General features: G+C 43.6%; 1 protein-coding gene across 5 annotated transcripts in view; it reads right to left on the reverse strand.

Annotated features, from left to right (window-relative positions):
- Irag1 (inositol 1,4,5-triphosphate receptor associated 1) overlaps positions 1 to 18293 on the reverse strand; it is a 113309-nt gene that overhangs the window by 19286 nt on the left and 75730 nt on the right. For all 5 annotated transcript variants that reach the window (XM_074041345.1, XM_074041339.1, XM_074041334.1 and 2 more), the window contains 7 exons: positions 15988 to 16111; positions 11372 to 11402; positions 9170 to 9310; positions 8274 to 8405; positions 5980 to 6121; positions 937 to 986; positions 337 to 444 (listed from right to left, as the gene is read on the reverse strand). In XM_074041345.1, coding sequence (XP_073897446.1) covers positions 337 to 444; positions 937 to 986; positions 5980 to 6121; positions 8274 to 8405; positions 9170 to 9310; positions 11372 to 11402; positions 15988 to 16111 — 728 coding nt within the window. The remainder of the gene's footprint in view (positions 1 to 336; positions 445 to 936; positions 987 to 5979; positions 6122 to 8273; positions 8406 to 9169; positions 9311 to 11371; positions 11403 to 15987; positions 16112 to 18293) is intronic.

Genomic DNA, 18293 nt, shown 5'->3' on the forward strand with positions numbered 1-18293 from the left:
AAGGCTCTGTCACTCACCATACATTACCACCTTCCACGGCAGAGCTGAACAAAACCATACCCACCTTAGAGAACTGTGATTCAAGCATGAAAGAGTGCTGTTCAGAAAGAACACTTTCTGAGCTCTTCAAGCCTTGCTCAAGGGCATCATGACCTCTTTTCGGAGTAGTTGAATACAGTTGTAGCCTGGGCTACATTGAGTTTTTTAGGCCATTACTCAAATTCTGTGCTGGAAATTTGCTCTCCTTGTTTTCCCTGCCCCGATCTTGGTCTCCCCACAATAATGACCATGAAGGAAAGGTCAAAGAGGATGGTCAGTCGACCTCATCATACTCACCAGGACTGGTAAGGAGGGGATGGGTGATGAGCTGGGTGATTGGCCAGGCAGGTTCAAGGCATTAAACTTGGGAACCACAGCAACACTGACCCTTCGGCGGGGCATGTTCTGTGGAAAGAGAAGCGACCCAGGCCTGCTGTCTCAGAGGTAGTCATAGTTCTAAGAGACCTGGAAAAACCTTATTAGGTCTCTAATATTCACTGGACATTTTGGGACATTGATGGTATTGGGAATTGGTGTGGAAAGAGTAACCAAGGTGGACCTGTTTGTGGTGAGTGATTTTTCAACATGTTCCTATTGTAGATTATGGATCCTCAAGAAGCAGAATGGAAATCACTCCCCCCTCCCCACTGTCTGAGTAACATTCTGATAATGTATACTGCCTATAGCAACCCCATGGCCTATTCATCATGTCCTGTTCATTTAAGGGATAGAGAGTCAGGGAAGGTGCATATAGGAGGAAAAGTGAGATGGCAGAGGCTAAACTAGCATTAAAGCTGAATGGAAACTCTGGATCCAATAGCGAAGGATTGCTTGGGTATCATGGAAACTTCTGTCACATGCCATCGGGGAGCCCCAGTACTCCTTGAACATGCATACCTTTCCCATCGTGAGGGACATGGACCGTGCTGTGCGGGGGACACCGTCTTCTGTAGCAGGAGGAAACAGAGAAGAGAACTCATGTAAGTTTCAGGTGAGACTCCAACAGGACCCAGGCAGTCAGAAACTAAGTCAAGGTATTTATGGGCCAGAACAGAACTCCAAGGGATGGCCTAAGATCTGGCCCAACACTCCAGTGGTCTGAGTGTTGGGGACACTGAGTTTGACACTTCACCCTCTGAGATGATCATCTGCAGAGTGGGGACTCTTAGACAAAACCCGTGTCATTGACCAACGATAATGATTTTTTTGTCATTGATTTTTTTCTAATCCCTCTTCCACCCACACATTGGTTTGGACATTATCTATTCAAGTTCCAATCTTTAATGCATGCCTTTATTATTTGACTTTAAAATTAATCAAGATCTCTATTCTTTTCCTGAATTGACCTTAAAGCAATAACAATCCTCTTCAACCTTAATTATCTTGTTTTTTACTCTTTTTTATTTCACCTTATTTTATATCCCTTAATTATTTGTTACGATTATTATTTTCTACAGTGGATGCTTATTTTGATACACCCACCTGCTTATGGGTATCTTTGATCATCATTCTTTCTAGCATTCTATTCTTTCTTTTGGACTCAATTTCATTCTTCCCTGACTACATTCTATAGCTGTTCTTTCAGCAAGGACCTGTGAGAGGTAAACTTTCTCATTACTTGTCTTAAAATGTCTTTACCTCGCCCTCAACCCTGCGTGATAGTTTGTATCTAAGTGTAATCTATAGGTTGACCATTATTTTCTCTCATACTTTAGGAGGTTACCCCATTTTCTTCTGGTACTCTTATTGCTTTTGTGGATTACATTCCTTTGTAAACAATCTTCTCTCTCTGGTTACTTTTAGACCTTCATTCATCTTGCTCTTCCGAGGTTTCCATTTTGCATGCTTTTATTTCTTCTGCTTGGAATTCACTATGCTTTCTGAATCCAACAAATTAGATCTTTCTTTAGTTTTAGAAATCTACAGCTATTCTTTCTTTGAATACTTTTTGTCCCTGATTTTCTCCTTATGGACCACCTAATAGATAGGTTACAGACTTTCTGACTCTATATCATATGTATCATGATGCTTCTTTTATTTTTTTAAGTTGCTGCATTCTGGGTAACTATCTGAAATCTATCTTCCAGTCATGATGGAGCTTCTAGTATTCTGGAATAGAATGGGTGTCAGGTGAGGAGGAAGAAATGCCGGGCAAACTGCACTCTGGTTCTTAGAGCCTCAGCTCAGCTGTGACACATTTCATTCACAAAGCCTGCCACATGCCTTGCCTAACTTCAAGGAGATGGTGAAGAATCTCAGAAGAAGGAGATCTGAAATACTGAGAAATCATCTTATCTATAGTAGCCACATCTACCACAACTAAACTGAGTTTTCTAATTCCATAACTCTAGTTCTTTTTTTGAAGAGTTCAATTTCAACTTTTTGATAACTGTATCATTTTGTTCTCATACTTTCCATCCATCTTTTTATGCCTCTAATAATTAAAAAATTTCTGGTGGTTCTGGCGTTTGAACTCAGGGCTTTGCACTTGCTAGAAAGGTACTCTACCACTTGAGCCACACCCTCAGTCCTTTTGCTTTTAGTTTTCTTTTCAGGTAGGGTCTCAAGTTAACTTTGCCTCAGTTGGCCTTAAGCCACGATCCTCCAGCCTCTGCTCCCTGAAAACTTGTGATTACAGGTGTGCTCCACCATATCTGGCCTTTAAATGCATCCTTTTTTAAAATTCAGATTATTTTACTATCTGATGTTTTTAGGATATAATTCAATAGTTTGGTGGGTCTGATGATTCTCATTCCTGATAGATTGTTTTCTTGTGTGTTTTATTATTTTACACTGTGAACTGGTCTTCAGTGAAGGATCCTACGTGCCCTGGGTACAGGGTGTATCTCTCCAGCGTGGCTGATAGTGTTCCTAGAGCTACCATCTTGCTGTTCTTTCAGATTTTTGCACATTGCATCATCGCTGCTGTCACTCTGGGCATGTACTTTTCCTATGAGGAAGGAGAAAGTATTTTTTCCTACTATAGCACAGAAGGAAACAGTCAAGCTTCCTTGTTTCTCTGCTGGCTGGTGATTGCTTTTACCTTATGCAAATCCTGTCCCAAGATACAGTCCTTGAAAGGTCTCTCTCTGTGTGAGTCTAGTGTCAACTCTACCAGGAGGGTTCAAGGCCTTATCTCAGATCACCTTGGAAGTGAATGCTCAGCCCCCAAATAACTGAGACTGACTCTATCTATCTCCAAGGAAGCTGCAGGGTCACAGCTTGGTTTCAGTTCTCTCTTTTCTTGTTCCTGCGTATTTCAATTTCTCTTCTTGTGGATTCAGCTATTCTTTGAGACTGCTTGCTTTACTTTTGTCCAGCAGCAAGTTTTGCAGTCAGCCAAAATAGCAGAACCAGGAAATATTCTTTATATATGAAGAGTTCAAATAAATTAATAAAACACCTATTTTACAAGTAAGTAGGTAAAGATCTTATAAAAGAATTTACAGGTGAGGCCCTGTGTTCAAATCCCAGGAACGCCAAAAAAAAAAAAAAGGAATTTACAAAATTGGAGGTATATATGTTTAATAAATATTTCAAAAAGCACAGAAACACAAATTATATTTTGGATCTAAAAAGTCATAGTTTTTAAAAAAAACAAGAATTGTGGTCAATGGCACAATGAATTAAGAACAATGATGGGCTGAAAGTTAATTAAATGGAAACCCAATGAGTTATATGACAATAATTTGCTCTAAAACCTTATACATATTTCCCAGAGCTAGTTTTTATACTTCTAGAAATCTAGCTTAAGGAAATAATCCCAAAGGCAGATAATCAGCATGTTGCATTAAAAATATTTTTTGAAGTACATCATTTTTGAAATCAGGGATTTTTATATCACTATAGTCTTTAAAGTCTCAGTGATAGACAAAGATTGCCAGAGTCATTTAAAGGCTTAAAAACACAAACACTATTAGAGAATTGTCAAAGCACATCTTATGGAACACCTCCTGAGTGGGTTCTGCCTGTCTGTCTGCCCCAGCCCAAGCCCATGTGGAGATACAGCCTGGAGAAACTGAGGTAGGTCTGACTATCCCCCAAACCATTGGCTCATGAGTCAAGCTCAGCTGTCATGCCTTTCCTATGAACATTCTTTTCATTCCCAGACTGAATGTGGGGTCTCAGCACACTCCCCATAAGAGTCTGTTTTCTTCTGTCACAGCAATGGCTATGCTGCCCTGGCCTCCCATAAGCTGGGAGCCCCTTTGGATCTGGGACTGTATGCCCTTTAACTCCACATTCCAGTATCATGTCGGGCATACCAAAGGTGCCCAATAAATGTAGATAGAATGAATAAATGAGACTCATGGGTAACTGTTCATCCCATAAATCTTTTTTGTTTGGTTGTTTTTTTTTGAGATAGGGTCTTGCTATGTAGCTGGCCTTAGACTCACCATCCTCCTCCCTCAGTATCTCAAGTACTGGGATTACAGGGGTGTGTCATCATGCACAAAGGTAGTTGCTAAGGTGGTTGGCAGGAGACCTTGGAACTTGCAGGGAAATAATAGGAGAACCCATGCACTAGCGTCCTAGGATTTTCTTTGGGGCAACTTTTACTTGCATTGCCAGTCAGGAGAGGTTTGTTAGAGGCCAGATGCCTGTGGGTCAAGGAGCCTGGCTGTTGAGATCCAAAGCAGACAGGAGCATGTGTACACTGCCTTTGGACTCTGGGACGTGTCACTGATATTCCCCAGGAAACTTGTGAACCTCCTGTTTACAAAGGTTTCTCCATCTGTTATACTTTCCCTCCTCCCGCCCTTGGTAACACGGATGTTTGCATTCCCCAGGGATTCCTGATGTGACAGCCTTTTCTCCAGCTTGGCACCCTCCTCAGACCAAGCCCAGACCCTGGCAGCACCCGAGGAGAGATTCTGGTCAGAGGTACTGTCATCTCCCTCCTGGGTTAAGCAAGAGCTTCCTAGCTCACCTTTTTCTACTCCAACTTTTACACACTGACTGCACTGTGTACACAGTCAATCCTCTAAAAATAAAACCTGGTCACGGCACGTGACGTAGGTGCACCATGACTTTCTGTGCTCTGGGACAAAGGCATGCTTGTTTGCATGGCCTGGCAGGTACTCCTGGTATGCCCAGTGTCACCTCCAACACGTCACCACCCTAACCCAGCATTGCAAACACATCAAACTGTTTTACCTTCTCTCACCCCAATCTTATGCTGTTTCTTTCCCACCCTCTTGACTGCAGAACTCCGATTTGTACACGAAGCCCCGACCAGGTGCCCTTAATTCCTGCAAGCAGAATCAGCCAACCTTCCTCCCTGCTCCGATAGCAATTTGTACAGAACTTACAAAAGTAGACTATTTCTTTAAAACATTTGCTGTTTTTTGGGTTTTTTAAAAAATCTAAACAAGATCTCCTTTAGCCAGGTCCTCACTCCACCCCCACTGCCCGGACTTCCTGCCACTTGGGCCGTGGTAACAGCATCTCTGTGGGGTTTGCTGCTGCTGGCTTGCCCCAATGGTGTAACTGGCATCCTGGGTTAGAGGGAGCCTGCTTAGACTACATATGTGATCATGCCATTTCCCTGATTAGAATCTTTGGTTGGATCCATAATGCTTTCAGAATAAAGCCCAAATTCCTTAGCATGTGCTACCTAAAATGTTCCAAAGCACAGAGACTCAAGGGTCTGAGGTGACTCTCACAAAGTAGAGGGGGCTGTTACAGCTTGTGGGCTTTGCACCTGCAGCCAGCCACTCTGGCTGGGTAGGGAGTCAGGTCACTTTGAGTCCCCAATGCCCCCGGCTCATGGGAGAATAGCTGCTCCAAGGGCCCGGAGGGCAGCATTGGGCAGAAGCAGGGAGACTTGCCCTACTAGAAATAGGTCCTGGGGCTGTCCTGATTCTTCTGCTCTTAGCTGAGAGCCACCAGAGGCCCACAATGCATGAACAACATGGGGGCTATAGGCTAGTTCCTTACCAGAAGGGCCACAACTGCGGCTTGAATTCTGATTTGCAAGTTTCTTAAACTCCATGAGTTCCGCGTGGTCCTTCTCGTACGTCCTCTTCAGATTTTCCACGTACTGCATCATCACCTCGGTTGCTTTGGACATGCGCTTTTCCTGCAGGGAAGAAGAGTGTGAGTGCAGGGGTAGTTGGAGAAAAGGTGCCATCGGTACTTGTCAAGCTCTGACTGAGGCTTTGGGTTGTGAGAATGGAAAGGACACAGGGACCCGTCAGCTGTGAATCTTCCCTGAGAGTCCGCTGCCCTCCATGTTGGGCTGAGAGCTGGTCAGACAGCTGTGTCCAAGGAGAACAAGAAAAGCATAGCCACCTGTTGCAGGTGGTGAGAGGAGGAAGGGATTGGGTAACATCCAGGCACCTAAAAATGGGAAAGAGGGACAATGATCATAAGCCAGGGAATCCCAAAAGGAGTCCAGTGGCAAGATCTCCCAGGGCTTATGTGCAGGTGAGGATTTATCCTCTCGACAGGAATCTTTTGGAGAGTAAAAGGGGGCTCCATTACAAATTATGCTAGGGCAATAGGCATGAACCAGGGCTGTCAGTGAGCCAGCACAGTGTAGTCATCCTGCTCATGTAGAAATCAAAAAGCAAATGGGTATGCTTGGAAGAGGAGCAGATGTATTAGGACTGGGTTGTGAAGGACCTTGGTGCAGGAACTGGGTCTTATTCTGAAGGAAAAGAAGACCTACTGAATGTCTTAAAGGTATGGCACAGTCAGATCATGAGTGAAGATAGCACTGAAGTCAGTGAGACTGGTGGCAGTGAGAGAACAGGGAAAGACAGAACATAAGCCTGAACTAGTCCAGTGGAACCAGAGAAGAAGGTGAGGATTGAGATGCAGAAGTCAGGGTTAGGGAGCCATTTAAAAAAGGGTGAAAGCATAGTGATACATGCCTGTAATCTCAGCACTTGGGAGGCTAGAACAGGAGGATTGCCAGTTTAAGGCTAGCCTGGGCTACAGAGAGAGACCAAATAAATAAATAATACAGAAGCCTGAAGATGGAATGAATAACAATGAGACTATCAACACACTGGAAAGTACACAGTGAGGATGGCTTTTCTTTGTTCTTCCCCTCTTCACGGGTCCCTAAGAGGACCTTGCTCAGGCCCTGTTTTTCCTTGAGGGATGTTCCCCTTAATTTCACTGGTAAAGGTCCCCACAACCATGTGGAGCTGAGACCAGCCACTTCCCAACATCCTCCTTATATTGCCTCTCCCAGCTGGGTGACTTCCTGGGCCACACTACTAAGTCAGGAGCACTTTCTCCAGAAGGACACAAGGGTGGATCAGCCATGTGGCTTGGCCTTCTTTCATTTCACAGGAGGTGCCCAGGGATGCACCCCAAGAACACTCTTTCACACCAGCTGGACCGCCAGACACAGGTCCATGATAGCAGCAACAGTTATAATGACATCCAAGTGCCTGCATGGCAGACAGCACAATCATCCCTCTTACAGCTAGGGTGTAGGGAGCGTTGTAACTGGCCCACGGTCACACAGCAAAAGAGGGGTGGAGCCAGGGTGGCCCCTCAACATCATGCTGGAGCTCTGTGTACTCTAGGACTTCAGAGGCCAAGAGGGAGCCCCATCTGGGCCTGAACCCCAGCTCTGCCACTTGCTAGAGCCATTACAGGTTTGGTATCCCTTATCTGAAGTGCTTGGGACCAGAGGATTTTAGGTTTTGGATTTTTTGGAGGTTTTGGAGTACTTGCATATACATTACGAGATCTCAGGGATGGGACTCAAATCTAAACATGATTCATTTGTGTTCCATACATATCTTATATGCATAACTTGAAGATAACTTTATACAGTATTTTTAGTACATGTGTTTTGTCTGTGACTTGTTGCATAAAGTCAGGTTTGGAATTTTCTATTTGTGGCAACATGTAGGTACTCAAAAACTTTGGATTTTCAGATGAGAGATGCTCAACCTGTATCTTTCTGAGTCTGCCTCTTCATCTGGGGAAAAGAATGGCCACTTTATAGGGTTACTACTGGAATAAAGTTTCCTAAAAGCATGCTTTTAGGAGTTCCATAGGAGTTGAACAGATATTTTATAAGAGCAGACAGGCAGGTTCTTCAGTCAAATACATTTGAGACATATTCAGACATAACAGGTCATGTTAAACAGGCCCTAGACCCAGCTATCACCAGGTGGTATCTCTTGTTGTCCCTGATCATGTCATCATGCTGGTTCCTGTGGGTAGAGCAGAGCCAGTCACCAAGTCTGGGCATTGTCTGGGCTCACCTGGCGGACAGCCCCCACCACCTCGGCTCGGCTGGAAAGACGGGCAGCCAGGCGGTGCAGGACTGCGATGTCCTCCAGCAGCTTCTGGTAGGTCTCACGGTGCTCACAGTGGTGCCAGAGTGATGCTGAGGACTGAGGAGCAACAAGGAGCATCACCTGCAGTGCTCACATAGTGCTATGGACCCAATGTCTGTGCCCTCCAAAATGTATATTCTGAGATCCTAATCCCCAATGTGAGGGATTAGGCCGTGGGGCCTTTGGGTGGTGATTAGGTCACAGGGTGGATCCCTCACAAGTGGGATTGGAACCCTCATAAAAGGGGCTCTAGAGAATTCTTTTGTTCTACCATGTCAGGGTAGAATGAGAAGTCAGCAGTCTGCAAGCCTGAAGAGGGCCCTCACCAAAACCTGACCAGGCTGCAACCTTGATCTTGGACTTCCAGCCTCCAGAACCATTAGAAATAAATGTTTATTGCTTAAGCCCCCAGCCTAGGACACTTTGTCATAGCAGCCAAGCTAACTAAAACACATTCCAAGCCTGGACTTGACCTCATCCTGACTGGGAGAAGAGGCCTCAGAAGGGCCCAGGCCAGTGTCTTCTAGGGACCGGAGAGGCCCATTGTGGATGCTCTCTACGTGGCTAACCTAACAGAATGAGTCATATCCAGGCCTCTGGTCCCCTCCTGAGAGGCTCCCAAGGGCTCAGAGACCTGACCACCAAGCCTTCAGAATCTCTGCTCTAGCTCCTCCAAGATCTCTGTGGACAACTGTCAGGATTTTGGCCTGATTTCTTATTTCAGGAAACTCTACTGAGTAACTGAGAGAAGCATAACACTCAGCATGGCCCTAATGACAGTCTCTCCTGCAGCAGTTCCTGAAATCAGGCCCCATAATTACCGTAATGGAAGTTTTGAAGTTTTCCAGTTCCTTTTCTGTGTTCTCCTCTGTCAGGTTGCGTTCTCTTTCAGCCTGGTTAATTCTAGATTCCAGGGTGTAGCTGTCATTTCTAAAGGCCAAGGACAGTTGCACAAACACGTTCTGTTGGGAACAAGAGTGTGGGAGAGGTGCTAGGAGGAGTTACCGCAGGGACTAAGGCTGCAGTGGGCTTCTTCCTTGAATTTTACAGCAGTCACCAAGGCAGCCATGTGCAAGTGCCTCCCAGTAAACCACACAAAAGATGGAAAAGTAGTAAACTGAGGTCCATGCTTGGCCTTCCCCAGGACCAGAAGGCCAAATGCATTTTACTAACAGGAGAGAATGACATTCTGTTTTTCTCTGAGTCTCAAGAAAATGAGATCTTGGGTTTGGGTTTCTATAAACATAGGCTAGTGCAGCGGATTGTATAAGCAGTTTGGATTTATTGCATGGGGGATTTTGCATAAAACCTCTGTATTTAAAGAAGCCCCATCTGAGATTTAAACCTTGATGATTTAAAGCAAACTTCAACTAGCATCTAGCCTGGGTATTCTAAGTTCTACATTCATAGCAGCCTTAAGTAGCTGCCAGGGGATTAAATAAAGCCAGGTGTGACTCAGTTAGGATAAGCTTTCTGGAATAAATATTCCATGCCCAAATGTTGTGGCATTCATGAATGAATTTTGAAAGGTCATATTGATTGTACATGCAATTCTTGGAATAATAGGAAGCTGCTGGTAAAGAGAAATAGACAAATGGACTCCATAAGAAGGAAGGACGGAAAGGAGAGAGGGAGAGAGGGAGGGAGGGAGGAAGGCAGGGAGGGAGGGAGGAAGGCTCTTTACAGCCTTCACCTGCTCTTCCTGAGCCAAGTGGTAGCAGATTTATACTCTGTGGTCCCTGACTCTGCTTGAGCTTCTGAAGTTCATATAACATGGCCCATGGCAAGCCATCTCCAGAGAACTGAAGGCATTGAACTGACTCCATGAAGATGATGGTAGAAATATCGAAAACAACTCCTGATCGCTTACTATCTGCTAGTACTACTGTGAGTTTTATGAACCTTACCTCATTTAATCTCACACGACCCTCTAGGTTATATCCATTTTATGGGTGAAGACTCTGAGACCCCAGAGGTCATTAACATGTTTGAGGTAACACAGGGAGCAGCAGAGCCAGGACTTAACTTTAGACTGTCTGATTCCAAAGCCTATTTTACTTCCACCTTGCTGACAGCTGACTGTGTTAGTATACACTTGAGGACAGGATCTGGCCATTAAGTTAACTGCCCGTGGCCCATCTCTACAGATGTTAGGGTGGGGTTTACGCTCACAGGCCAGTGGCGACCTACCAAATCTGTCAAGTCTGTGAATGAGGCTCAATGCTCAGTTCCCTCTGCCTGGTTATCCCCTTAAAGGAAGAATGACACAAAGAATTCTGAATTCAGTCAAAACACTTGGGTCCAAAATGTGGTTTTACTAAGGACTGGATTTGGAACATTTTGGGTAAATTATTTTATCACTTAGCTTTCTCCTCTGTTTTAATTCCTGCTCTGCCTGCTTTCAGAACTGAAAGTGTGACCCAGGAGTGTCTTGTGAACTGGTACAAGGCTCTTGCTGCTATCCTGTGATAGGCATTTCATGCTGATCTACCCTGTCACTAGGATGGAACAGAAGTTCCTCTTAGCTCACTTGCCACCCATACTGGGACAAGGAGTCATGATCAATTCAGGGGAGGCTGTGCTGTGGGCGATCCCACTGTCAGCCAACTTGGCTTTCTTGTAGTGGAAGCCCTCCAAAGGTAAGCATCATTTTCCTCTATACCAAAGTTTGAAACTTGAAATCTGGCCACCTTTTAATAATTTTGAAATAAATTTGGTACAATTCTGCAGCCTTCCAGCTGACTTTGTCACACATTTAAAGAACATAAATAGTTCTTGAAGGAATGTGGAATTCCCAACTACCTTCTCACCTCTGGCCTAATTTGTCAAAATCCTCCATTAACTGGGCAGGAGTGGGATTTCAGCACTTCAGGAGGGCTGGGTATGGCCATCCATGTTATCCCACAGTCACTCATTCTCACTTTTGTTTAAAAATGGGAGGGCCAGAGTCTGAGGCAGGAATGTTTTGAATAAGCCCAGTCAAGCAGAGGCACTGAATTTCATAAAGCAGTTGAGTCACTTACCTCAACTTCCTTTTCAGTAAGTGGAGGGGCACTGCAAAGATAAAAAAAGAAAAAGAAAAAATGCACAAATGAACTTTATCCAACCTGTTAAACAAACCCACAGGTGTCTCCAGGAATGGAGCAAGCTGAATTGATGAGATGGAAGCAACATGGAGTCCCTTTGTGTGCTCTGTCATCAGACACATTGACCCTCACAGAGGTAGTGTGGCAGAAAATAACAGACGCTGATGTCACTCCTTCAGCAGTGTCTCTACTGTCTCCATGACTTTACACAGCTGTTCTTCAACTGTAACATGGAAACAATACCATCTACTTTGCAGAAGTTTTATTATGAATATTTATATATGTATGTACATACATATATATATACACATACATGTATGGATAAACACGTGTGTGTGTATATGTGAATACGGTCACCCTCCATATCACTGGATTCAATAACTGTAAATTGAAAACATTCAAACAAATTGTGTCTGTACAAAGCACATTCAGACTTTTGGGGCATCACGACTGCTAAATAATATACATAACACCTATTTACATAGAATATGCATGGCGTTAGTCATCTAGAGATGACTTAAGGTACACAGGAGGAAACTCTTAAGTTGATACAAGAAAGAGTAGGAAATACTCTGGAGTTAGTAGGTATAGGTAAGAACTTTCTCAATGAAACCCCAGCAGCACAGCAACTAAGAGATAGCATAGATACATGGGACCTCATAAAACTAAAAAGCTTCTGTTCATCAAAAGAAATGGTCTCTAAACTGAAGAGAACACCCACAGAGTGGGAGAAAATATTTGCCAACTATACATCAGACAAAGGACTGATAACCAGAATATACAGGGAACTTAAAAAACTAAATTCTCCCAAAACTAATGAACCAATAAAGAAATGGGCAGGTGAACTAAACAGAACTTTCTCAAAAGAAGAAATTCAAATGGCCAGAAAACACATGAAAAAATGCTCACCATCTCTAGCAATAAAGGAAATGCAAATTAAAACCACACTAAGATTCCACCTCACCCCTGTTAGAATAGCCATCATCAGCAACACCACCAACAACAGGTGTTGGCGAGGATGCGGGGAAAAAGGAACCCTCTTACACTGTTGGTGGGAATGTAGACTAGTACAACCACTCTGGAAAAAAATTTGGAGGCTACTTAAAAAGCTGGACATCGATCTACCATTTGATCCAGCAATACCACTCTTGGGGATATACCCAAAAGACTGTTACTCCAGAGGCACCTGCACATCCATGTTTATTGCGGCACTATTCACAATAGCCAAGTTATGGAAACAGCCAAGATGCCCCAGCACTGACGAATGAATTAAGAAAATGTGGTATCTATACACAATGGAATTTTATGCAGCCATGAAGAAGAACGAAATGTTATCATTCGCTGGTAAATGGATGGAATTGGAGAACATCATTCTGAGTGAGGTTAGCCTGGCCCAAAAGACCAAAAATCGTATGTTCTCCCTCATATGTGGACATTAGATCAAGGGCAAACACAACAAGGGGATTGGACTATGAGCACATGATAAAAGCGAGAGCACACAAGGGAGGGGTGAGGATAGGTAAGACACCTAAAAAACTAGCTAGCATTTGTTGCCCTTAATGCAGAGAAACTAAAGCAAATACCTTAAAGCAACTGAGGCCAATAGGAAAAGGGGACCAGGAACTAGAGAAAAGGTTAGATTAAAAAGAATTAACCTAGAAGGTAACACCCACGCACAGGAAATCAATGTGAGTCAATGCCCTGTATAGCTATCCTTATCTCAACCAGCAAAACCCCTTGTTCCTTCCTATTATTGCTTATACTCTCTCTACAACAAAATTAGAGATAAGGGCAAAATAGTTTCTGCTGGGTATTGAGGGGGGGAGCGGGAGGGGGTGGAGTGGGTGGTAAGGGAGGGGGTGGGGGGGCAGGGGGGAGAAATAAACCAAGCCTTGTATGCACCTATGAATAATAAAAGAAAAATGAAAAAAAAAAAAAAAGGTACACAGGAGGATGTGATTTTTCTCTGCAGATACTGCCCCGTTTTATACAAGGGACTTAAGCATTTACGGATTTTGGTATCCATTCAGAGAGTGGGGTGGGGGTCCTGGAACTAATCCCCCACAGGATGACTGTATATGACATTCACAATCAATAGGCACTCAGGAAATGTTAGCTATTATCACAGGTCTGCTGTGAAGAATTAATAGGAAAATGCATGTGCATTTGTAATTTACAAACTGTACACCTTTGAGTTGCATTATAATTTTTCTGGAACTACCTAGGCCTGAAAAAGCCAACCCTCCCTGTCTCTGTGGGCTGGGCTAGAGAATAAAAGAGTGTGGCTGGAGTTCTTCTCCTTTGAGAAGCCCTCCGATGACTGGATTGAGAGTGACAAGAGAATCCCCGCTGGCACAGAGGTGACCTTCTGTAAGGTTCCTGTGCAGTTCCCACAGTCTGTGCCCAGTAAGCAGCACCCTTATCTGCACACTCACTCTGTGTGACTGACGCTGCTACCCTTGTTAATAACTAAAGCTGGCCCCATTCAAAGCCCAGATAATGTAAATAACACAAGGTCCTTTCCTGTGCTGGGTGGGGAGGCCAGGAGGGGTCCCAGCAGCATCACAGGACTTGGCGAGAGAGCACACCATCAATAAACTTCTCAGGAAACACAGCTTCCTCCCTTTGACGGGTGCAGAGGGACCCGAGAGCAAAGGTAGGGGGTCAGCCATCTCTGCAAGGGGCTGGTTCTCACCCTTCGTCAGGGACGGTGAGGGCCTTCCTGTCAGGATGAGGCAGCAAGACCCCATGGCTACCAAGTCAGCAGAGAACAGAACATGGGATAAACAACTGCAAAGATGTCTGATGCTTACAATTCTTGTCCCAACTGCACCCAGCAGGCCCCTTCCTCTGAGGGCCAACACTCTGTTCACTGGTGCGCGGAGCATACACACTGTCTGAATGATTTATCAAGGCCCCTGAGGGTGCCTCTGACTCCCAGGTTTGTTTGGATACTATGTGAAATTTACATACTTTCATAAATAATTAATCCAACTTACTTTCCCCTTTCCATGACTCACATGCTGCTTTTTTTGCTATCCAGCACATCAGCTCTGTTTTGTTTTTTTAATGTTGAAAACTGGAGACTCAGGGAGGCGTGATTTAGGCAAAGAAGCCACCCAACATGGTCAGCACCTGAGTCAGCTGTGCCTTAAAAACTGGTGTAGGCAGCTAGGAGGCAGAGGCGTGGACCAATGAAAGGTGAGAGAACCTTTCACATGACCCCTTGTGTATCTTCTTTTGATGAAATGTGTATTTAAATCCTCTGTCCATTTTGAGAACTTGGTCCTTTTTATTGAGTTACAATTATTCTTTATATATTCTAGAAACAAGTCCCTTATCAGATAAATGACTTGTAAGTAGTATTTTCTCCCATTCTTGGGTTGCCTTTTTTGTTGTTGGTGGTGGTGGTACTGGGGTTTGAACTCAGATCCTTGAGCTTGCTAGGCAGGTGCTCTACCACTTGAGCCACACCCCCAGCTTATCTTTCACTTTCTTGGTGCATTGTTTGGCAGCACAGACTTGTTATTTTGATGAGGCGATTCATCTATTTTTTAATCTTGCTGCTTGTGTTTTTGGTGTCATATCTTAAAAAAAAACAAACCATGGACTAACTGTAAAGATTTACTCCTCTGTTTTCTTCTAAGAGTTCTATAGTATTAATCTCTTACATTTAGGCCACTGGTCCATTTTGTGTTTAATTTTGTGCATTGTGCATTGTATGTGGCTTTCAGTTGTCTCAGCACCATTTGTTGACATTACTATTGTTTTTTTTGTTGTTTGTTTAATCTATTTGTCAAAAGTTTTGCATGGAAAGCTTCTTTTTGTCATTTGTATGTCTCAGATTCATTATTATTTATCATAATTGTCTTCCTCAACTCCCTACCCAGTGTTTTCACTCCTATGTCATTCTCTGTTTATGCTCTATTTCATGATCTTGCAACTTCACTATCGCAAATCTCAAACTGTTCACTTTTCAACCCATTTATAACTTGGGCTAACACCATCCCAAGTCCCAACTCACCCATGGTCTCATTTAGCCAGCACCACATCGTACCAACAACAGAGAACTTAGGACCCTTACTGTAAAAGCAATGAAGCCAACAAGACTTAGAAAGAAAAAGGACTTTCTCCCCACAAGAGAGGGGAGTCTGGTAGGTTTTCCAAGTAATTCTTCATATGGTTCTAAATCGTTCTACATCTCTGTCTATACAGGTATCAGTCCTAGAATCTCCCAGTTAGAGGTAAATGATGTATCTGGATTGAAACCCATGTTTCCTGGCTCAAAGTCCACCATCCTCTGCTACCATGAACCTCTGGTGAACTTCACGTCCTCAATGGCTGCACCCACTTGTGAACCCACATGCTCTTAGAGTTGGAAACACCCAGTCTGGCCCTTCTTATTCTTTTGTTTTGGATGCATTACCATTGTCTGGACCACTGGCCTTTCTGGGGGATAGGAACCAAGACTGATTCTCCGCTGTGTTCAACTGAGACTCTAACCCAGGGGCCACCCAATACAGGGTCTGCTGTAGCCCACATTCAGATTTTACCTTCCAGAGAGAGACTTGTGGACCCGCAGTTTGCGCAGCAGCACATCAGAAATATTGGGCATGACATCTAAGCCACTTTTTGACTCTTCATCCTCCATCGGTGGGGAGAATTCAGAAGGGAGCCCTGAAAAACAAAAGTGCTTCCTTAGAAAATGTCTGTTTGAAATCACAGCAGTACTATTGGCAACTGGTTTCAGGGGACAAGGAAGAGCCTCAAAACTTATTAGTACCTCATTATAAGCCAGTGGCTTTATACTTTTCATCTTACTTTATTCTCATAACGACCCACTGAAGTAGTACTTAATCACCTTATTTTACAGGTAGGAAATCCTAGTAAATAACAGACCTAGTAAATAATGCAGCTAGATTTCATTCTTCCCAAAGCACCCCACAGTACCAATCACAATCTCTCTCTCTGCTTATTTTTTTTTTTTTTTGAGACAGGTTCTTGCTATGTAGTCTAGGCTGGCTTTAAACTCACAATTCCCCTGCTTCAGTCTCCCAAGTGCTATCAAGCAAGATCTTGTGTCTGGGGTCAGATGCTGGTTTCTAAAAACTGGAAGCTGCTGAGTTTTAATGTTTGGAGAAAGAAACCTTCTATTTGACCAGCCTCTCAGGAAATTATCTTACCAAATTCTTCTTTCTCAAATAAATTCAAAAGTTCTATCTTCCAGATCCTGCCTAGAAATCTAATTTCCTACTCCCAGAAATAGGAATAGAAACAGGGATTTTCCAGGATAAAGCTAAGGTCACTAGACCTTTCACAGATCTCAGAAATACAGGTGCCTTCTGGTCAACAGAGCCAACAAAGAGCTTTTTGTTACCTCCTGAAATCATTGGTCTGTGCTGTAATGGCAGAAAGAGCAAACCAAGTATGCCCTTGCCCATAGATCTATCTTTCTCCTGTTTGAAAACAGCTCTGTGCCTCTCCAAAACATCCCTTCTGCAGCCACTAGCTCCATTTTTCCAGCTGTTCATTGTGGCCTAGTGTGGCCCATGATGAACAGATACCACCCATTACTTCACATTCTGTTCTGCTGCTATTCCAGATGTGCTCTGACAAGTTTTACACAGGAGGACACTGACATTTGTTATTCAAGCAGCGTAGACTTGCTCACCTTGCTATGGGCTCACAGTATATTTAGAGTTAAGTAAAGCCTCAAATCTGTTTTATTTGAGCCAGTTCAGTTATCCTCATCATACACAATGATTGCTCTCCATTTATATGCAAGAATTTACACTTATCCATGTGCTACTGTCCCTGATGACTGTTCATCTAGTAGCTTTCTGACCTGCTTGGTCATTTTCCAGGATTGTAGGCCGGGCTGAAGATCAAGACTATAGACACAGTTGTAGCAACCATCTAAATGGAGCTAAGACTAGGACTAGTGTGGATAGAAGCTTCATGAGGGAGACTAAGCAGACAGAAGAGGAGAGATAGTTGGGTTCAAGGTAAATAGTCTTTAAATATTTTGAGCTTTTAAATAACTGAATGGTATTTATAAGTTTCCTGATATTTAAAGTGCCCAAATAAAGGCTAGAGAGCCATTTGTCAGAGATGAGACAGTTCTTCTCTGGGTATAACCTTGGACTAGCTGGTCTCTTAACTACCTGTCAACTCTTGGGTTCAGTCCTGGCATTTATTGCTCTCTACATTTCCATGTGACAGATGGTAAACCTCATGTTGTCTCTGGCTTTTATTGTATGTTTGTATATCCCAACCACACGGAGTAGAGAACCAATTGAGCAGCGGGCCTCTGAGAACTCTGTATGATTGACTGAATCATCCAAAGGCTAATAATCAAGTGAAAGTCATATCAAAGCCTTTTGCCTGGAAGACTCCTCTAAGTTGGGCCAAAAAAAGAAAAAAAGAAAGAAAGAAGAAATAAACCAGTTTAGTTATGGCTTCTAGCATCTCCCTCCTGAATGCAACCCAAGTAACCTCAAAAAATTTAAAACCAGTCAGAAATATACCAGCGATGTTCAAATACAGGAAAAGGCAATAGTCTTTAAAAAATAGGGCTAGAAAAAGACAGAAATTACTAGGAGTAAATGTGGGGATCCTATTCTTTTCTTCTTCCCTACTGAATGAGTTCTAAAAGGCAGATGTGAAAGGCCAACTTTTGCCAGCATACCACAACAACATGAAGGGAAGTGGACAAGAGGGGGTGAGGAGGCAGCCCGTGGAGGAGTTCAGAGTGTTCCTCTAGAGTGGAACAGTCTCCATTCCACCATCCCAACACTTCAAAGAGAGAGAAAAATCTGCCTGTGTTGCCATTGAGATTTTCCTACTGGGGAGGAAAAAA

The sequence above is a fragment of the Castor canadensis genome, chromosome 1 (genome assembly GCF_047511655.1).
Source record: "Castor canadensis chromosome 1, mCasCan1.hap1v2, whole genome shotgun sequence".
NCBI classification, from domain to species: domain Eukaryota; kingdom Metazoa; phylum Chordata; class Mammalia; order Rodentia; family Castoridae; genus Castor; species Castor canadensis.